This window comes from Ovis aries, chromosome 18 (genome assembly GCF_016772045.2).
Source record: "Ovis aries strain OAR_USU_Benz2616 breed Rambouillet chromosome 18, ARS-UI_Ramb_v3.0, whole genome shotgun sequence".
In the NCBI taxonomy this organism is placed as follows: Eukaryota; Metazoa; Chordata; class Mammalia; order Artiodactyla; family Bovidae; genus Ovis; species Ovis aries.
This window is the reverse complement of record NC_056071.1, coordinates 56,103,191-56,124,743: the sequence shown is the minus strand read 5'-3', so window position 1 is coordinate 56,124,743 and position 21,553 is coordinate 56,103,191. Positions and strand designations below refer to the sequence as shown.

General features: G+C 41.9%; 1 protein-coding gene across 9 annotated transcripts in view; it reads right to left on the bottom strand.

The window, feature by feature from the left end:
- Window positions 1-3,020: 3,020 nt before the first annotated feature.
- The window catches only part of UNC79 (unc-79 homolog, NALCN channel complex subunit), a 274,446-nt gene continuing 255,913 nt past the window's right edge, over window positions 3,021-21,553 (bottom strand). For all 9 annotated transcript variants that reach the window (XM_027957343.3, XM_042235396.2, XM_042235397.2 and 6 more), the window contains 3 exons: window positions 20,273-20,350; window positions 9,293-9,334; window positions 3,021-7,654 (listed from right to left, as the gene is read on the bottom strand). In XM_027957343.3, coding sequence (XP_027813144.2) covers window positions 7,454-7,654; window positions 9,293-9,334; window positions 20,273-20,350 — 321 coding nt within the window. In that variant the 3' untranslated portion in view covers window positions 3,021-7,453. The remainder of the gene's footprint in view (window positions 7,655-9,292; window positions 9,335-20,272; window positions 20,351-21,553) is intronic.

The window sequence follows — 21,553 nt, the reverse complement described above, 5'->3', positions numbered from 1 at the left end:
CTTTGCAGCCCCATGGACTATATAGTCCATGGAATTCTCCAGGCCAGAATACTGGAGTGGGTAGCCTTTCCCTTCTCCAGGGGATCTTCCCAACCCAGAGATCGAACCCAGGTCTTCTGCATTGCAGGCGGATTCTTTACCAGCTGAGCCACCAGGGAAGCCCTTTAGGGTCTTAGTCATTGCCAAGTCTCCAGACTCCCGAAGTGATTGGCACCAGACATATTTGTAGAGTTAATTAAATGATTATTTAGTTATGGGTTACACATTTAACACTGTACACGTAGCATCAAGAAGAGAATATAGCATTTTATTCCACATAACTGTTCAGAGAGCCCACCTCATTGAATATGGAGGGGAGCAGTTGAGGGAACAGGAAAACCTGAATTGGCTAACTGTTGGTGTTTGGGCCTCCTCCAGTCTAACTGGTCTCTTTTGGATGACTCTATCTCTTTGGTGTACGTACTCAGACTGAGAACTGTCTCCTCAGGCCTGGTCCCCTCCAGGAGGCACCCAGGCGGGTTCTGAGTGGGAGTCTGTGGTCACAGGAAGAGTCAGGTTCAGACCATGTGGTATCTTCGGGGTCCTGGAAGGTCTTGTGGCTGGCCTGGGCTGCTTCCAGGAGAGGTGACTGCAGGGCTATGCCTGGGCCCGTCCGGTCTCTGAGGGTGGCCACTGTCCACACTGCAGCAGGTTCCTTCTCCCAGCCACAGCTCTGCCCATCTTCCTGCTCTCTCAGCCTAGCCACTGGAACCCTGGAATCTGCACTCCCAGGCAAGCTGGGAGAGGCTGCTGGAGGCGGGGTGCAGGCTTCTATTCACAGTAACCCCCCACCCCAGGGCTGCAGGCTCTTCTCCTGGAGGCTGTGTGTCACCATGTCGTGGGCTCCCTGGTACATTTCTGTCTGGGTGCACCATTCTCACCCCAAAGAGGGAAGCTGCAGACATGCCCACCTGGCCTCTCAGCCCTGCGTTACATCTGTCTCCCTTTGCCTTCGGCCAACAGTCCACTAGGGTCCAGAAGAGGCAGACTCTTCATTCCCTCAAGCTGTGTGGTCTGAACCTCCTCCCACCCCATGCCAGCCCCGGAGCTAGGCTGGGGAACACGGTTTCCTGGAGAAGAACAAAAGACATATCCATTTATTATTTTCAAAATATTATCTCTCTGACAAACACAAGGATGTGTTCACACCATGTGAAGTCCAAATGATGAGGCAATGCACCATCTGGGCGAGGATTCCCCAGTTGCTCATTCAGACAGAGAAACGTGGGGAAGCCTTGAGTCACACATGCAACCCAGCAGCGTAGGAATGCCGCATCCCAAAGAAGGGAGCCAAATGCCCATTGCAAGCTGTGATTTCACTTCAGCAAAACACCAGCTGTCACACGACATTGCAATTGGAAGAAATGGCTGCCTGAGTGTCAGCTGCTTAGCCCAGAGCCTGGCATTCCTAGGAGCCTGGCCTTTAGGTTTAGCACTTCTTCCTGTTCTATGATTCCCTCTCTGTACTAAGTACTTGACAGACATCATTACCATCTGCATTTTGAGCCGATGAAATGGAGTTTTAGCGAGATGGAATGACTCGCTGGTGGTCAGAGAGCCAGTGGTCGGGAACATCCCTGACTGACCTGGCTGCAGAGCCTGTGTTCCCCACCATCCGCCCCCAGTCCTTAGCCGCACGGCGGTGAGCTCTCTGAGCTGAAGGCTCTGGGCACACACCCTGCAGTCTGAACTTGGCCCGATCTGCCTCTTTTGGAGCCCTCCCCCCACCATCATCCCCACCGCACCCCCACCTGAGCAGCAGGATTGTCCTCACCTGGAGGGTTTCCCTCCTTCATGCCTGATTACTGGCTGGTTCCTTTCTTTTCCAAATGGCCACTTGAAGGAGTGGAAATCAGGGCGTCTGCCAGGCAGCCCCAGGAGGCTCCCTCTCCACTGGCCGGCGGGCAGGGGCCTGTCTGAACTGCATGATTAAAAAGCCAGTTCTTTGTTCCAACAAATCCGTGCCTTCCGCCAATGTCCCGCGCACCCCAGACGAGCTGCTGCCAGGGGGCTCACCTTGGAGAGACCAGCCCTGACCTGAAATGAGGTCAAACTGATGGGTGGGGGTGTGTAGAGGCAGGGTGGCAGGCCATAGTCACGTAGGTGGGGGCACTGATGCTAGGGAGAGGTGGGCCCCTGAGGGGCTGAAAGCATGGCCTCAAGTCCTGCTTGGCCACTGCCTTGCTGAGTGACACTGTGGCAATCCCAGCCCCATGAAATGAGAGAGTCTAGGGAACTCACAGGCCTGCAGGGTGGAGCAGATGAATGAGTGAGGCCCCCAGCCAGAGGCTACGGGTTTTGGCTGAGAGGCTGTGGGGTCTTCCTGCTTGGGAGGCAGAGGTCCACAGTGGGAAAAGTACAAAAGCAGAGCCTGCATGCTCTATCAGAAGTGTTCAAACCAAAAGGAGAAATGCAAGTTCAAGCTCATCGAAGAAAATATACCGTGGGCCAAGTTTAACCAGCAGGCTGGTGAATTCTGGTCTATATGGCTCTAGGTTAACCTGGTGAATAGCAAAGGATCTGCCTATCACTTACCCACCAGGATTCTGTAGCAGAAAGAGCCACGTTTTTGGAGGCAAATATATCTGGCTTCAAATTTTGCTCTCCCTTTTACTGAGTGACTCCCACAAATATTGTCTCTCCAGACCTCAGTTTCCTCGTCTGTAATATGTAATAATAGAAGTGCCTGCCTTATGCCATTGTAGAGGAGACTAAATGAGATTACTGTATCTAAATTGTCTAATATGTAGTAAGCCCTCACAGAGGGTCCCTATGATTATTTGAATTAGGGGCACGTCTCCATAGGGCTGAGTAAACGCTTAACAGACCCCTAATCTAATCATGACAATCTGTAATTCATAAAATTTTATTCTTTGTCATAAAACTATTCTATTAAGTGGGAAACTGTGACTTAATTTGTGAGCTTCAATTCTTTCAAATGAATTCCCAAAGTAAAGGAGAAAATGCCTTGTCAGATGAAGTGACACGGGCTTGATAGAAATTTATTATAGATGATTAATAATAAACAGAGACACTAACAAGACTGAGCTGCCTCAGAAAAAGCCCTCAGATTTGTATTCCCCATGCTCTTGGCACATTTTAGCCAAAAGAGCCCAGAACCATAAAAAGGGTGGGGGGCGGGGAGGCGGAAAGAGAAAATGTTTACTGAATGAAGTTCTTACTTGAAGTCAGATGGCATTTTGGTCCTTCTGTGACTACTGCCAGCTGCAGTAGTATGACTTGATGTATGCAGTGTGTCTGTAGCATGACTTGATTAGGTAGTATGTATGTAAGTTCTGGGCCTCCATTGCCTTACCTGCAAACTGAGAATAATAACAACACCTATCTCATGGGGAGGAAAGGGCTAAGAGGAGTAAAGATAATGTATGTGAAGTGCTTAGGACCTAGCTGATGCTCAATAAATGGTAACTTTTGTGGTTTCTCTGGAATTCCCTTCACAAGAGGCTCACTGCTGTCAGTGAAAGGAACTGACTGACCAGCCTCTTTCTAGTAACCCTTTTTCTCCCAAAAGGTTCAACTCTCATAAAAACATAGTTTGGTTCTATTTCACTGTGTTCCAATTGCTCCCTTCATGCTCCTTAAGATCATTACTGTTAAAACACCCAATATGCCCCAAATACATATTTGCACATTAATTCTATTAAAGAGGTATATTAAATGATCTACATTGTCCAATTAATGCCAGAAGCCCTTGAGTCCAAGCTCACGAAAGAGTCTGGTGCATAACACATCTCCAAGCCAACCCAATCTGATTGGCCTGTTGTTGCTTGGAAATGAAGATGCTGCAATCCCTTGGCCTCAGATGAGACTCTTGGGGAAGAGAGTTGCTGAAAATATCCCATTGCAGGCAGAATGACACGGTTGTAAAGATGGCATACAATGAAGACTGGACATCGTTGGTTAATGAGCGCATTTCAGCTCCTGTGGGTCTTGTAGGTTTAGATTCTGAGGGACTGGCTGAAGGAAAACCCAAATGAGCCTGCAGCTGTGAGCTGTCCCTTCGTGTGGTCTTCATAAGGTGGCACAGGTCTTCTTGGAGGTCCATAGAGTTTGGTACAGTCTCCCAACCACCACCTCAGTCCTCCATTCATTTGCATTTTCCATGGTAGACGGCTCCATTTTACAAATAAAGCAAAACAGAGGTACAGAGGGGCTTAGTAACTCATCCAAGGTCACCCAACTCGTAAGAGGCATGCCCACGGCAAACAATCATAGAATCTATGCATTTGCAGATACTGGCCCATTTCACCCTTGGGAATCTCAGAGTGTGCTGCTCACACTTTGGAATGAGTAGGATTCAGTGAGAGAAGGAAAACAATCGACTTCCGGCCCTTTTCCTAGCCAATATTCAGCACTGGCCAAATTGGGATTGGAGTCTCTCTGACGTCTCTGCTGCTGTCAGAGGCGTCACCCTGGGCTGGAGTGTGGGGTCGCAGGACTCAATATGGGCAGTGGTTGAGAGCACAATCCTTGAGGTCTGGCAACCTGGGGTCAAGTTCTAGTTCTGCCTCTTACTAGCGGTAAGACCTTGGACAAGCAGGCTTACTTCTCCAGGCTTTAACATGAGAATAAAAAACAATAACATAACTTTTCATTGAGTGCTTACCATGTGCCAGGCATTGCTCTAAGCTCTCTCCTTGCATCCTTTTATTTCATCATCTCAACAACCCCATGAGGTAGAATGTGTCATTGTCCACATTTCACAGATGAGGAAACACTAATAATACAATTTCAAAAACCCTGAGGCTTTAGGGAAAATACGCCCATGCAAGGGTTCAACTCAGTGCTCCTCGGTGGCCTTCACCTAGGCCAGGGATCAGGAGACTTTCTGTAAAGGGGTCAGATGGTAAATATTTTGGGCTTTCAGAACCATAGAGTCTCAGTCACAATCCTTCAGTTCTGCTGTTGTACTAGCACAAACACAGCCATAGACAATATGCAAATGGCTGGTGTGGTTGTGTTTCATTAGATTTTTTACAAAAACAGGTGTGAGCTGTGGTTGTCTGACTCCTGACCTAGGTGAACGGCTTCTCCTTCTCCTTGTAAGGACCCAATCCTGCTAAACTTCCATCTGTCCTTTTTTTCCTGGCTTTTTTCTTCCAACTACCTGAGCCTCACTTGCTGGAGAGATCAATACAATGACATAACAAAACAAGATGGGGATTCTAGGTAATGAATTGGGAAGTAGGGAGTGTAAGCCAGAGAAACTTCCTGGTCTCTATCAGCCAGAGAAGCAGCAGGGGCCCAGCAGAGACTGTATTCGGGTGAGTCACACAGTTCTGAGGGGCCAGGAAGGAGACCTGCCAAAGTGGGACCAAGTCACCAGGTTGTAACTGGTGTGAAGGAAATAGATCTGGAGAGCAGGAAGCATTAGAAGGGACCCAGTTAAGAGGGCTGAGTTAAGCAGTCATCCCCAGCCCTCATAGCGGGGTGCAAATATAATGGAAATCAAGGCAGTTCATTCAAGGAAATGGAGTTGGAGAAGTAGCCATGGATGACTCGGAGGACTGGGCCACCAAGATCCTGGCTGCCTGTGGCAGCGTGGGCTCAGGACTCCTAAAGAGCTGGGTCTACAGCTGAGCCCAGATAGGAAGTCAGCTAGACCCCAGGGAAAGAAGCCAGGGCCTCCTGCTCTGGCCTGTTTCTATAACCCCCTCTAGGAATCCTTGCATAAAAATTAGAAAATCACAATTTAGCCCTTGCTGAGCCCACTGGGTAGCTCAAGAAAGACCTGCTGCTTAATCAAATCCATTCAATTCACTAGACATTAATTAAATACTTACTACATGCCAAACCCTAGGGATATAGACAGGACACATCCTCAAAGCTGTCACAGTTCACACATAAGATAAATACATGCATGACTTTTCATAACACAAGACATAATGTGCACAGAAGCATAACCAAGCACAACTGGGACAGAGGAGAATTCTGACTCGAAAAGGCCTTTTCTAAGAGTTCGTTAGCAAAATATGAAGAATAATCATTTCTATACACTTATTCTAGGGACCTATTTGTTCCCCATAAGTTTTCATAAGAATGGAGATCGAACACCCTATCTTTCCAGAACTCCTGCAAAATACTTAGATATTTGAGGACTTGTTTCCCGCTAAGAAGCATTAAGACATCAGACTTCCCAGAAGAAAAGAGAAACTTCTTCATAACCAATGTAAAAAAAAAAGTTTCAAGCCCTCAAAGTTCCTCCAAGGGAAGGGACTTCAAATAAATTGGGTATTCCTCTCACCAAATGATGTTAAAGAAAGTCTCCTTTTGAAATTGTACTTACTGTTAAGAGAAGTTACACATTTTAAAAGTTTAGAATAAATGGTTGTCAGGAACTAAACCCTAGCTCTATAAACTGATTTTAAAAAACCCCAGGCTCACAAAGATAATAAAAAATGCATTTAATAGCATGTCAATATACAGCTTAAATGTATATTAAGTCTTCTTTTAGTCAGTGCATTACAGGGATAGAGAAGAGAAATATCATTTGTGAATGCACAGTCAGACGCTAAGTATAAGTGCTAATAAATCTTGGTGCTCTTACACTATTAAAATTCTGTTTTATGAAATGTAGCTCCAGGTGCAGTGTTCTGTGCCAGCGTGGGGAATCGTATGGTCCAGTATGCAGTCTACAGTTTTAAATCGAATTGTATACAAGTATTAACAAAAGAATAAAATTTATTATTCACAAAACTAAAGTGATCATCATAAAGCATACAAGAAAGTACAGCCTAGAACGAATGAGCTGAAAAACCTAGTTTTAAAAATAATCAAAACGTACTGGACAGTCCTGGAAAATGACATTAGAAAACAAAGAAAACAATTGGCACAGTTTAACCACCTAATTTCTAAGTGCACTTTGTAATGGTCCTTGCAAGCTGCCACTTTTCCCAGGATAATGACAAAAAAGCTTCAGTCAAGTGTCACTGGCTTATGGTGACGGTTTTTTTTCTTTTTTTTTTTTCTTTTTTTTTTTATTGCATTGCCAAGAGTGGATTTTAAGAAAAAACACTACAAAGGTTTCAAAAACCCTATTTATTCTCTATCATCAAAAATAGCAACAGGGGGACTTATACAACTTTTCTGTGAGTACCCATCAGTCTATTTTTTTTTTTCTTAAAAAAAATAGAAGTTAGTTAAAGAAAAATGATTTGGTTTTTTAAAAAATAATGTAAGGAAACACTTAATCAGATAGCCCAAGGAGTCATCAGAAATGTGTAGCAAGAAAGCGTCATTGTGGCCCTCTCCGGCCTTTGCACGTCTTTTTACTAAACTAGAAAGAGAATGTACAGTACCAGTATGTTCCCCAACCTGCTTGGATCGAATTGTTTTGTTTTGAAACCCATTATTGCTAAACCAGAGTGTTGACACTGGGAGCCGTGGAGTCCGCTCATAGAGGATAAAACTGAGAGGCCGCTTCTGAGGACTGGATCTCCACCTGCGCCATTTTGAACTGGGTGCACTGCAGCCACTTCCGCAGGGCGGCCAGGCCGGCGCTGCTCTGGGCGGAGCCGGGCAGCGTCCTGAGGCTGTGGTGGTTCACGTTGTTCTGAATGGCCTGGAGGCGAAGCTGGAGTCCCGCGGATAAGTGCTGTAAAGAAAGGGGCAAGAACGGGCAGTTTAGTTTCCTCCCTCCTAAGGTTCCCTGTCCGCCCAGGGAGTGCTGGCCTGGACTTCTTCTGCAGGTGGAACTTAACATGTGGCATGGGGACTGACTGGTCTGAAGAAGGCCGGCTCTCAACCGCGGCAGTGCTCAGGGCAACGGATGTGGGCTGGTACCATGTCCTTAGAGCCCACCTGGCCCAAATCTACCCAAATGATGCCTTTCCCATCTAGACTCATGCCCTGCAACCTCAGCATACAGGCTGACACTTAGACGTGACCCCAGGAGCTGTTCACTATGAGCACCTGTCATTCAGGCTTTGCTCCCAGGCTCCCTGGATTCAAATCCTGGCTCCTCCTCTGCAAACGACTTAGGGAATGAAGTTTAGGATCTGTGTTTGGATTTGCTCATGGACAAATAGGGCTCGTAACACTCACCTGATGGGGTTTTTGTAAGGATAAATGAGTTAACAGGGATCAGAACAGAACTTGGCGCACAGTAAGTGCTTGGGACATTTTAATCACAATTATAGTCTTTCTGTTCTCAAGTTGGTGCACTGGAAGGAGCTGGGTTGTAAGCTTTTCTTCTCTTTCCTAGCCTTTCATCAAGTTCTGTTGGCCTCCTCTCAGCACTCTGTGCCATGTCATATTGCCACAGATGACCACCACGCAGGGAGGAGGGCAGTGCAGAATGCCTCGGGGTGGAAGTCTAAGCAGTTTTCACAATAGAAGCTAGTGTTCCAATGAGGTTTTCAGCAAAGCCACTGGGCTTACCAGTGGCCACCAACAGCAGCAATGCCATGAACCAGGACTCAAAGCCTGTGGTTACTGCTGTCAGCTATATTTCTCCCTTGGGGTCTGGGCCCCCTGAAGTCATTTCCTTTGCTTCCATGAGCATCCCATCCCAACTCTAAGAGGAGATCCAGCAAAAAGACTTCCATCTTCTCCTGTGACACTCCTAGTGCCTGTTAGACAGGACCCAGTTTGGATGGAATGGGCCGTTAGCACCACCATCTTAATGCCAGGCCCCAGTAACTACATTCCCAGCCAGGGAGTATGTCTGGCCCCACAGTGACAATGCGTCACTCAAGGTGAGGCCTGGCAGTGAGAAATACATTGTCTTCTGCTTCCTGGCTGGCAGCCCTGTCCAAATTACTCTTCTTGCTGATCCTGTGTTTCCTCTTATGTAAAACAGCAGAGGCGTGGGAAAGTCTCCTCTTGTTCAATTCTATCATTCACTTAGTGCTATCTTTTCTTAATATAATTCTTCCCATCACATAAGTCAAACTTGGTGGCCAGGAGATAGCACTGGACATGCCTGGGACCAGATCCCAAGGGTATCCTCTGAAGGCAGAGTCGCTTCTCAGCTGTATTCTATCTAGTCAGTAACAGAGCCTCATCCAGCTCTGGGATCCGCCCCCTCTCCCTTCATCAGCAATAAGCAGTAGGCTATCCGCTCTCATCATCACCTCGGCCACATAGCCCCTTACCTGGTCCACAGGGTCTCCAGCATTACTAGCCCCCAGGGACCACGAACAGGTAGTGAGTGGAGCATGGTGGAGCCCTATGAATGTAATGAGCCTCTATGGAGGGAAGTGAGCTTCCAGGCCACCCAGGGGTGACTTACCTTGATATTTGACTGAATCATTGGCAACCACATAGGTATGAGCTGTATGGAGAGACACAGAAGGTCCGTTATGACTGTTCTGCATTCTCCCACATAAGCTGTGCTTACTGCGAGGCAGAGCGAGTGCTCAGAATCCCTTTAACATCACAAAAGGATGTGGGCCCCAGCTGCAGAGTTACTGCTATCAGACAACTGTCTCTCTGAGGCCAAATCCCGCTGAGCTGGTGGCATTTGGAGGTTAATAAGCGCCCCATGAGTGCCTGAACCACACACTTTAGAGTAAATGGCTGATTGTCTCTTGAAAGCTGCCAAGCATGGGAAATTAAATGTATATTTATTTAATTAAATCCTCACTTTCTTGAAATAGCATTTCCTCCATGGGATCTTTAGAACTGTGTCTACAAGTAGCATGGTGATGCTGTCTGCCTGTGGTTGTTAAGAAAATATCACTGGCTTACTTCACGCCATTGTATATTCCTGCCTCGTTTGTCAAAGATAAGGTGACCGTAGGTGTGTGAGTTTCCCTCTGGGCTTTCTATCTGGTTCCATGGATCTACATTTCTGTTTTCACTTACTTGTGCCCAGTTGCTAAGTCATGTCTGACTGTTTGTGACATCATGGACTCCTCTGCCAGGCTCCTCTGTCCATGGGATTTCCTAGGCAAGAATACTGGAGTGGGTTGCCGTTTCCTTCTCCAGGGGATCTTCCCGACCCAGGGATGGAACCGTGGGTGGTCCTCTGCTTGGCAGGTGGATTTCTTACTACTGTGCCACCGGGGAAATCCTTCCATACACTACCATGTGTAAAATAGATGGCTAGTGTTAAGCTGCTGTATAGCATAGAAAGCTCAGCTCGGTGCTCTGTGATGACCTAGAGGTGGGGGGGTTGGGAAGTAGGCTCAAGAGGGAGGGGATATATGGATACTTATAGCTGATTCACTTTATTATACAGCAGAAACTAACACAGCATTGTAAAGCAATTATATTCCAAAAATAAAAAATATCACTGAGAAGCAGTTAAAATGCTTTAGTGATAGAAAAAGACAAGCCCTGAGGTTGCCTGGCTGTGACTTGTGAAACACAGCAAGGGTGAGCTGGGGCAGGGGTTTCAACAGTGTGGGTTCTTTGGCAGGCGAGCAGTAGGCCCCTGCTCTGGCCGAGAGTGAGACTCTCAAATCCCAGGCATCTGGCGTACCCTCCGTGCCCCTTCGCTGTCTCTGATTTGCCCTGAGGCCCTTCCTAGGAGGTCACAGGTGCCCCGCCCGAGTGCCTCCAGTAGCCACTCTCCTCTGCTTTGGTCTTTCACCACACTTCAGCTCTTCTGAACACAAGTCAACATTGGTGGCTTCATAAATCCTGAAGTCAGAGACAGAACACAATGTTTCCCAAAGCATGTTCCACAGAACTCTAGTTCAGTGGGAAAGGAAGGCAATGATCAAATAAATTTGGAAATACTAGTTTATTTCAGCACTGCTCAGATCTTGAAATGAGCTCAAATGCATCATATCATTCCACCCCATGCTTCTTCTGACCCTCCTCCAATAGAGTAGAGTTGATGTGGACTGAATTGTGTCCTCTTGTGAAGCTGTTGTAGTCTTAGCCCATACAGCCTCCAATGTGATCTTATTTGGAAACGGGGTCATTGAAGATGCTGTGAGCTAAAATGAGGTCATTCTGGAGTAGGGGTGAATACTAATTCAGTATGACTAGTCTTCTTTTTTACACATCTCATTTTTTTTAACCTTTTATTTTGTATCAGGCATAGCCAATTAACAATGTCGTGATAGTTTCAGGTGAACAGCAAAGGGACTCACCCATACATAGATTCATTCATTCTCCCCTAAACTCCCCTCCCATCGAGGCTGCCACATAACACTGAGCAGAGTTCCCTGTGCTCTACCATAGATACCTGTTGGTTATCCATTTAAAATATAGCAGTGTGCACATGTCCATCCCAAACACCCTAACTATCCCTCTGTCCCACCCATTCCCTGAGCAACCATAAGTTCATTCTCTAAATCTGTGAGTCTCTTTTTGTTTTGGATGTAAGTTCATTTGTATAATTTCTTTTAAGTCTCCACATATAAGGAGTGTCATACAATATTTCTCCTTCTCTGATTATGCCTAGGATTCTTATAGAAAGGGGGAAACCTGGACAAAGCACACACGCAGGGAGAATGCCATGTGAAGAGGAAGCAGAGATCTACAAGCCAAGGAAAGATGGCTAGCGAATCCCCAGGAGGCAGGGGAGAGGCCGGGACAGATGCTCCCTCACAGCCTCAGAAGGAATCAGCCCTGGCATCATCTTGATCTCACAACTTCTTGTCTCCAAAACCATGAGACAGTATATTTCTGTTACTTAACTCACCCAATCTGTAGTACCCAGCAGCCTAGCAAACTGATGCGAGGGAAGCAAAGCCCAGAGGCAGGAGAATGCCAAGAGGTGAGGAGGCAGTGGGGTTCATGAGTCGCTGAAGAATGAGGTTCTTAGGAGATAGCCATGAAAAAGACGTTTAGAAGAGCAAGATGGGGCCTCTCAACATCCACCCACAGATGATCTGGGATGCCACATAAGGAGGTTTGGATCTTATTTCAAACTCAATACAATTTCTGATGAAGAAAGCCTCATTCACCACGAGAAGAGCTGTGCTCTAGCAAGCTCTCTGTGGCAGCAGTCTAGAGACCAGTCGAGAGACCAGAGGAAGGACATGGAGAATGGAGCCCAGGGCCCAGTGTGAAGGCAGCCCCCATGGTCCAGGTAAGACCTGTGTGGCTTCTGGGATGGAGAAGGATGCTGTCCGCAGGGACAACCTGTGAGGGTCTGAGGACTAGTTTGCTCTTTGTATTGAGGACAAGGTTAAAAGTTAGCCTGGGCCAAGTGGAGAACAGCAAGGCAATGAAGAAATCAAGAGAACCAAGAGGAGAGCCTGCTGGGATGGGGGATAGCATTTAAATGCCCTCTCTGTTCACTAGTCGTGGCTATAGTTGCTAGTGTCATCTAATTCATCAAATCATTAAAAAATAAACTTGGCGAAGTGATAAATCATGTTTCCTCTCTGTGCTTCTTTTCCTAAGGCTGAATCTGGCTGTTTTTCTGCTTTCAACCTTCTATGAAAGCAGAATGTCACTCACTCAATCATATCCAACTCTTCACAACACCATGGACTGCCAGGCTTCTCTGTCCAAGGGATTCTCCAGGCAAGAATACTGGAGTGGGCTGCCATTCCCTTCTCCAGGGATCTTCCTGATCCAGGGATTGAACCTGGGTCCCCCGCATTGCAGGCAGATTATTTACCATCTGAGCCACAGGGAAGCCTTCAACATTCTATAGATACATACAACTTGCTAATTTGACTTCACTGATGTTTATTCCTAACACAGTGTTTAAATTGCAGCCATTTAAGTCTCTGTCTGTAATGTAACTACTGTGTTTAGAAATGAAGTATGGTGTGTCCCAGAAGTTATGATTGGACTTCTGATAGCTGTGATCAAACTTTCAGAAAATAACACACTTGCTTGTCTCCCTGCCCTCAATCCTCATAATAAAATTGTGGGATTACAAGGGTTGGTGCCAGATAAGGCTGTGCTCTCTGGCATATAAGAGGACTGGCTCATGTGGACATCCTGAACATGAATAAATATGTCTAACCGCCTCCTCCCTAATATCTGCAGGGCAAAAACAAGCCCTGAGGGCCCTAATGCCTATAGACTTTTATTGTCTTTTGACCCATTTAATATGGAAGCAAGGTCGCATACCTCTTGATATTTGGGGAATACCTGAACTAACCTCTCTTGCTAAGAATCCCGAGGGACTAAGGACCAGGGTACACTGAGTCCTCTGCTGCTGGGTGGATGTCTTTCTCAGGGCTGCCCCTGGGGCTAAGGGTCTGAATGAGGGAGTCAAGGGGGACACTGAGGCTGATTTTAGAAGTGTCTCTCTTATTTCCCCATTGATGTAACATGTGACCATAAGATTCTAAACATACTTGCACAGTGCCTTCAGATCTGTTATTTATGAATTGCCTGACTGAAAGCATCAGGTTAAAGTTCATTGTGAAGGACAACATTATACAACCCAGCAGTCATCCTATTTCAGGAATGCTAATTGACTTTATTGAATAAGATTCATTTCAGTACCCTTTTGCTAGTGGCTCCTACAAAGCTGTCAGTTAGAATTAGATATAATTTATTCTGGGCTCTGTAATGTTATAATAAAATCGGTTGGGTTTTTTTTGTTGTTGTTGTTCTCCAGAAACAATATCTGGAAAACCAAAGGACATTTTTAAAAAATAGATTGTTTTTCACCAAAATAAAAGTAATAGTCTTCCTCTTATCTTGGTTTATGCTATGGGATACATTGAAGATTTCTAATTCTGGATTATAGAATTATAAATTGGATTATATTCATTTCATTCCATGCTTGTTCCAGTCCTCAAAATAAAATTACTCATGTAACTTCCTCTTTCAGCCAAGGTGGAGTAACAAAGACCAGATTTACACTCCTGTCTAAAACAAAATTAAAATTCCAGGTGAAGGATATGAAACAATGGTTTTTAGACATTGTCAACAATGCAGGATAGTGATCACTGAGGGAGAGCAGACAAACAAGGAGAGCCCTGCAATTAGCCTAACTCACTGCCTAGAAAGTATTTTCAGGCAGTAGCACAGGGAGGGGGAACCTAGGCAGTCTGGCAGTCTTCCTGAGGTGAGAACATGGAGCTCGGAGACTAGGAAGGCCAAGGGAGCTAGAGTTGGTAAGGCAGAGCAATGGAAAGGAGAGAGCTGTTCAGAGAGAGAGAGAGAAAGAGAGAGAGAGAGCACACAAATGAATTCTCTGAAGATCTGTGAAGGGTTTCCCTTGAGTCTTCAGCTGAATACTGACCAGTATACACATGTGAGAAAACTATTCAAGGCTGAAGAAAAAATAACCTAAAAAGATTAGAGGGAAAAATCCCTGGTAATCACATAGCAATAGTTTGTGTTTCCACTAGTTAGAGTGGAAATCTAATGATTTCCACTTGCAAATGGAAATCATTAGATTTCTGTTCTTGCAAATCATTAGAACACCAAATACTCAGAAGGATATTACCTGAACAGTGAATAAATGGTAATGCTATACAAACTGCTGCCCCAATCCCACTGAACAAAGCTTAACATCAAGTCTCAAAGGGATAGAACTCTTTCTAAGTAATTTAACTATATCATAGAATATACTCAGGAATACTTATAGGAATTTAAAAAAATACTTTTAGAAATAAAAAATAGCACCCCAGAAGTCAAATTTGAAATGTCAAGAATCCAATAAGAAATTACCAGACATACTAAGAAGCAGGGAAATGGGTCCCACAATGAGAATAAAACTCAGGCAACTGGAAAAGACCCCCAAGTGACACAGATAACAGAACTGGCAAATAAGGACATTGAAACAGTTATTATAACTATATCCAATACAGTCAAGAAGGTAGAGGAAATACTGAGCATGTTGAATAGAGGTTTAGAAGAAAATCTCACAGACACAATAGCTGATACTTTTTCAAACTGAACAAACGCAAGCTCAAGAAACATGAAGAAAGCTACACCAAGGCATATCATCTTCAAGTTGCTTAGCAACAATGGTAAAGCATAAAAAAAAAAATCTTAAAAGCAGCCCAAGAAAAAAGACATATTATATATAGAAAAAAATATATAAGAATGACAAAGATTTCTTTTCAGAAATAATGGAAGCAAGAAGACAGTAGATGAATAGCATCTTTAAAATACTAGGGAAAAAAACTTTAACCTAAACTCGAGAACCAGTGAAAATACTTTCAAAAATGAAGGCAAAGTAAAGACTTCCTCAGATATAGAAAAGTTGGAGGAATTAAGCTTCAGCAGAACTACACAAGAAGTAGTAAAGAAAGTCATTTGGGCAGAAGGAAGATGGAAGTTTAACTCTATAGAAAGGAATAAATAAAACTGAAAAGTATAAATACGGCAATTATCGCAAATACAAATAAATATAAAACAAATTTTAAATTGCTTTAAGAGGGAACTGTTTCAAGCAACAAACAATTGTGGTTTGCTTTATAACATACGTAGGAGTACAATGGGTGATAATAAGAGCACAAAGACTGAAAATGGACTGTTGTACATTCTCATTATATATATGAAGTGGTACACTATTATTTGAAGGTAGATTGGGTTGTTAAAAATGTAGACTATTAACTCTAAGTCAACCACTAAAACAACAGCAACTAAGACAGATAAGTAATAAGATAACTGAAAAACACACTGAAATAACCCATGGATCAAAGATGTCAAAAGGGAAATTAGAAATTATTTTGAACTGAATGAAGAGGAGAATATATAAAAATTCAGTGGAATGCAGCTAAAGCAGTACTTAGGAGGAAACTTAGAGCACTAAACACTGACAACTGGATAGAAAATGGTACTCAAATCAGTGACCTCAGCTTTCCCCTTAAGAAACTAGACCAAAAAGAGGAAATTATATCCAAAATTTAATCACTAAAAAATCAGTCAAAAAGAAGGTAGAATAAGAGGGAATAAAGGACAAAGAACACATGGGAAATATAGAAAACAAATAAGATGTTTTAAGCCAAATAATATCACAGAACACATTAAGTAAAGATGTTTTAAAAAAACCTAATTAAAAGAGATTGTCAGATTAGATTTTTTAAAAGTGCAAGACCCTATGCAGCCTATAAGAAACATACTTTAACTATAAAGACACAAATAGATTAAAGGATAGAAAAAAATACACTGTCCTAACACTCATCAAAAGAAAAGTGGCCTCTATTATTACCAAAGATATTACTAAGATAAAGGCAACTATTTCATAAATTCAATTCACTAAGATAAAACAATCCTAAACATTTATGCACCTAATAATAGCTGTGTAATATGGGAAACAAAAACTGGTAGATTTGAAAAGATAAATTAGGGAGATATTTCAATACCCCTTTCTCAATAATTGATGGACTAAGCAGATAGAAAAAGAACAAAGGACAGGAACAAAACAATGAACAGCACTCTCAAGAAGCTTGAACCAACTGGCAAAGAAACTGTTCAACAGCAGCAGAAGACATTCTTTTCTAGTGAACACAAAGCACCTACTGAGATAGACAATATCCTGGGCCACAAAACAAGCCTCAAAGAGCTTAAAAGGAGTCAAATTATACAAGCTATGTTCCCTGACCACAGTGTGATTAAACTAAAAAACTCCAGAACAGAAAATCTCTAGAAAAGCCTTAATTATTTAAAAACTAAATTATATACTTCTAAATAAGCAATGGATTCAAAAAGAAAGCGAAAGGGAAGACAGAAAATATTTGGAACTGAACAAAAATGAGAACACCACTACCAAAGTGTAGGGTGTCGTTGAACCAGTGGTTAGACGGAAATTCATAGCAGTAATCTCTTGCTATTAAAGAATAAAAACCTCAAATCAGTGAATTCCACTACTACCTTAAGAGATAAGAAAAAGAAGAGCAAGTGAAATTTAAAGCTATAAAAACAGAAATCCATGAAACAAAAACTATGGAGAATATCAGTGAAAACTAACCAAAAGATGATTACTGTTGTCACTGTTTTAAATCAAAAGCTAAAACTGATGAGCCTTTATTCAGACTAACTAGAAAAAAAAAGGTGAGATCACAAATCACCATTACCAGAAATGAAAGAGGTGGCATAACAACAGATCCTACAAATATTAAAAGTATAATAAGAGAATATTCTGAATAAGTTCATGCCAATAACATCAACTATTGTGATGAAATGGATGAATTCTTTGATAGGTACATACTGTCAAAGATCACTCACAAATAAGCAGATAACTTAAACAGCCCTATATCTGTTAAAGAAATTGAAGTTTAACACCCTCCTGCAAAGACAATTCCAAGCCCAGGCAGTTCCATTGGTGAATATGGCCAAATACTTAAGGGAAAAAAATAATACCAAACCTATACAAACTTTTCCAGAAAACAGAAAAGGAATACTTTCCAATTTATGCTATAAGGCCATCATTACCCTGATACTAAAATCAAAATATAGTTATTACAAGGAAAGAAAATTACAGTCCAGTATCCCTCATAAATACTGGTGCAAAAAATTATTTTAAAGAGTTAGCAAATAGAATTCAGCAATATATAAGAGAACAATACATCAAGACCAAATGGTTTGCCCCAGGAATATAAGGTTGGTTTAACATTCAAAAACTCAATCCCTGAAACAGTCAAAAAAGAAAAATTTATTGACCATCTCAATAAACATGGAGAAAGCATTTGACAAAGCCTACATCTATTCCTGATAAAAGTTCTTAGCAGACTAGGAAGAGAAGAGACATTTGTTCAATCTGACAAAGGTATCTATGAAAAACTAACAGCTAACATTTATGTTTAATGAATGCTTTCTTCCTAAGATTAGGAACAAGACAAGGTTTTCAACTATCATGGCTTCTATTGCAACTTTTACTAGAGGATTTAGCCAGAGCAGAAAGAAAAGAAAAATAAATTAAAACAATAAAAATCCAAAAGAATAAAAGAAAACTGCTTCTATTTGCACATGACATAATTGTCTAAATAGAAAATCTGATGAAAGCTGCAAGAAAACTAATAAATGAGTTTATCGGAACTAATAGATGAGTTTAATAGGTTGCAGGATATAAGGTATAAATCAGTTATATTTCTAAATAGTAACAATAAAATAAAAATTTAAATGCAAAAAACATTATTTATAAGACTATAAAACTATTACACACTTGTGTCTGACTCTTTGTGACCCCATGCATTGTAGCTCACCAGGCTCTTCTGTGCATGGGATTCTCCAGGCAAGAACACTGGAGTGGGTTGCCATTTCCTTCTCCAGGGGATCTTCCCAACCCAAGGATTGAACCCAGGTCTCCTGCATTGCAGGCAGATGCTTTACCATCTGAACTACTAGGGATAACACACTTAGGGATAAATTCAACAAAATACTCTAGGTCCATATATGTAAAGTTATAAAATATTGCTGAGAAAAGTCAATACTGACATAAATAGAGTGATATACTGTGTTCATAGACTGGAAAACTCAATATTGCTAATATCTCAATTCTCCTTCAAATGATCTACACATTCAATGCAACCCACATTCCCAGGAGGCTTTGTGTAATAATTGACAAGTTAATTTTAAAATGTATCTAGAAATGCAACAGACCTAGAATAGTCAAAACAACTTTGAAATAGATGTAGATATTTAGAGGACTAACACTACATGACTTCAAGGCACATTAGAAAGCTATAGTAACCTGGACAGTGTGGTCAAAGGACAAACAGATCAATAGAACTGAACTGAGTATCCAGAAATAGAACCATACATATAAATGGTCAATTGATTTTTGACAAAAGTGCTAATGTAATTCAATGGATAGAATTTTTAACAATCTTGAAATAACTGGATATCTACAAACATAAAAAGCACCTCAATCCAAACCACACACATACAAAAGTTAACTCAAAATGGATCATAAATACAAACTTACACCTAGAAGAAAACATATATAATACCTAGAAGAAAACACAAACAAAACTCTGTCTTTGATTAGGCAAAGGTTTTCTTAAATACACCACCAAAAGCATAATTAATAAAAGAAAAATTTGATAAATGGTACTTCATCAAAATTAGGACCTTCTGCTCTTCAAAAGTCACTGTGAAGACAATGAAAAGACAAACACAGAAAAAAATCATTCCAAATGACATATCTGATACAGGACTTGTATCCAAACAATAATAAGAAAAAAAAACCAACTTGATTTTTTTTTAATGGGCAAATAATTTTAAAAGATATTCTACCATGCAGATGTATGGATAGCAAATAAGAACACAAAAAGATGTCAAGGATAATTTGCCAATAGGAAAATGCAATTTAAAACCATGATCAGACACCACTACACAGTTCTCAGAACGGCTAAAATGAAAGATTAACTACATTAAGTGTTGATGAAGATGTACAGGCACTGGATACATACTGCTGGTGTGAATGTAACAGGGTACAATCACTTTGGAAAAACAGTCTGCCAATTTCTTTAAAAGTTATACACATATCATATGGCCCAGCAATTCAACTCCTCAGTATTTATCCAACACACACAAAAGCCTATGGCTACACAAAGACTTACGTACATGAGCAAGCTTTATTTTTAATAGCCTCAAACTTTAGGAAACAGCTCAGATGTCCATTAACTGATGAATGGATAAATGAAATGCGTTATATCCATATAATGGATACTACTCAGACGTAAAATAAATAATCTACTGATACATGTAACATGGATTAATTGCAATATAATTATTCTGCATGAAAGAAGGAGAAAGAAGCTTAACTACTATATAAATCTATTTATATGAAATTCTAAAATATGAAACTAAGCTATTATGACAGAAAGCAGATTAGAAGGTACCTGGGGATGAGGAGGTGCGGGCATAGGAAGTGGCGGAACAGAGACTAATAAATGTGTAAGAGAAAACTTTAGAGAGTGAGGACTACATTCATTACCTTGACCTTGGTGACGGTTTCATGGGCATCATATATGTGATATAAAGATAACAAATTGTATGTTTCAAATGTGTATACTGTTCAGTCCATAAATTATACTTTAATAAAGCTGTAAAAACTAAAATCAGGTATGATCACCCAAGTGTCAGTCATATAGTTTCTCTTAGAATGTTGACGTTTGCTATTGACTGTTAAGCTAGACGAGCCATGTCTATTCCATCTGAACCAACTGCCTTGCAGTTTTCTGGTAACAGTCAAGTTTTCCCTAAAAATCCACTGCTCATGCATCTTATTTGAAAAGGGAAGTTCAATGAAGCAGAGTTAGGGTCTTAGCTTCCTAGGGCTCTATAATAAATTATCACAAACTGGACAGCTTACAAGAACAGCAATTTTTAATCTCACAGTTTTAGAAGCAAGTAAAGGTCTATAAAAATCATAAGAATTTCCTACCTTGACAAAAATTGTCGAATTGCATTCTTGCAATGCCTCCATTAGACTAATCACATGGAGACACACCATTTCTACCATCTGAAACAACAAATATGAAAATCAATTCCACTCCCAGTCTGCAGCCACAGAAAAACCCATGCCCTGTGCCCATGAGGACTTTCTGCACAACAACCAGAGAGGATGACAAGGAATGGTATTTATTCATCTCTAAAACTTCAGCCAGAAACTGGATTGTATAAACTGCAGAGGTTTTGCAATTGTCATGCCTTGCTCACCTAACTCAGGCTGCCAACGGAATTCAGGTATTGACCTCACTAATCTGTACCACGCTGCAATTCACACCAGAGGATAAATGGCTTCTGCTTCCTTCATTTCCAATTGCAGAACTCTTGGGCATAGGTCCTTTTCTCCATCTTGATGCTTTCACCACAGTTTCGCCACTTGGAGAGGTTGTTTAATTTATTGCACCATCTGTGTTTGAGGCTTTGTTCTCCATGGAACAAGGCAGCCATATTTACAGCAGTTCAAAAATACAATAGAAATGATAATCCCTCATTTGAGAACCCTATGGCTAGATTTTAAACACTCCAGGGGAGATTTTACCAGACTGGCTTATATGGTTTAACCAAATTTTTGGACTTTAAAATTAATTCAAATTCATTTGTAACATGACTTGTACAAGATTCACCTGTAACACATCCATTTCCTGCATTTGAATATTGAAAGAGATTTAGAGGAGAGATATTAATGATACCAAAAAAACCCTAGTGACAATAGAAGGAAACCCTGAATCTCTAGTTTAAATTTAAGGTCTCAGTTTCATTGTCTGTAAAAGAGCAGAATAGAAAACTTGACCTCCACATGCTTCTTCAGTCCCAAACTCTGCCATCTAATAAACGTAATTATCTATGTGGTGGTCAGAACTGTTTGCACACCCTAAGGTTTTCACATAAATTTCCTTTAAGCTGAATTAAAACACCTCCCTCCATACACAACTGCTTAATAATATCTGCTTCTCTAAAGAAAGTGCTTCACTGCTAAAAGATAATGTTTCTGAGACTAATTATTCAATCAATTAAAAACTATTCCAGAATGCCTTTGTGGACAGTGAACTGTTGGGTTTCTGGGCACAGTGGGATCATCATTATGGTGATCTTCCAGGCCCTTTGCCCTTCACAGATAAGAATTCTACTGATGAAGTGCCCATAACCAAGACACTGGATGCTGCCTTCCCAGCTGAGAATCCTCCTCCGAAGCAGCAAACTGAACTAGAGGGCTCCT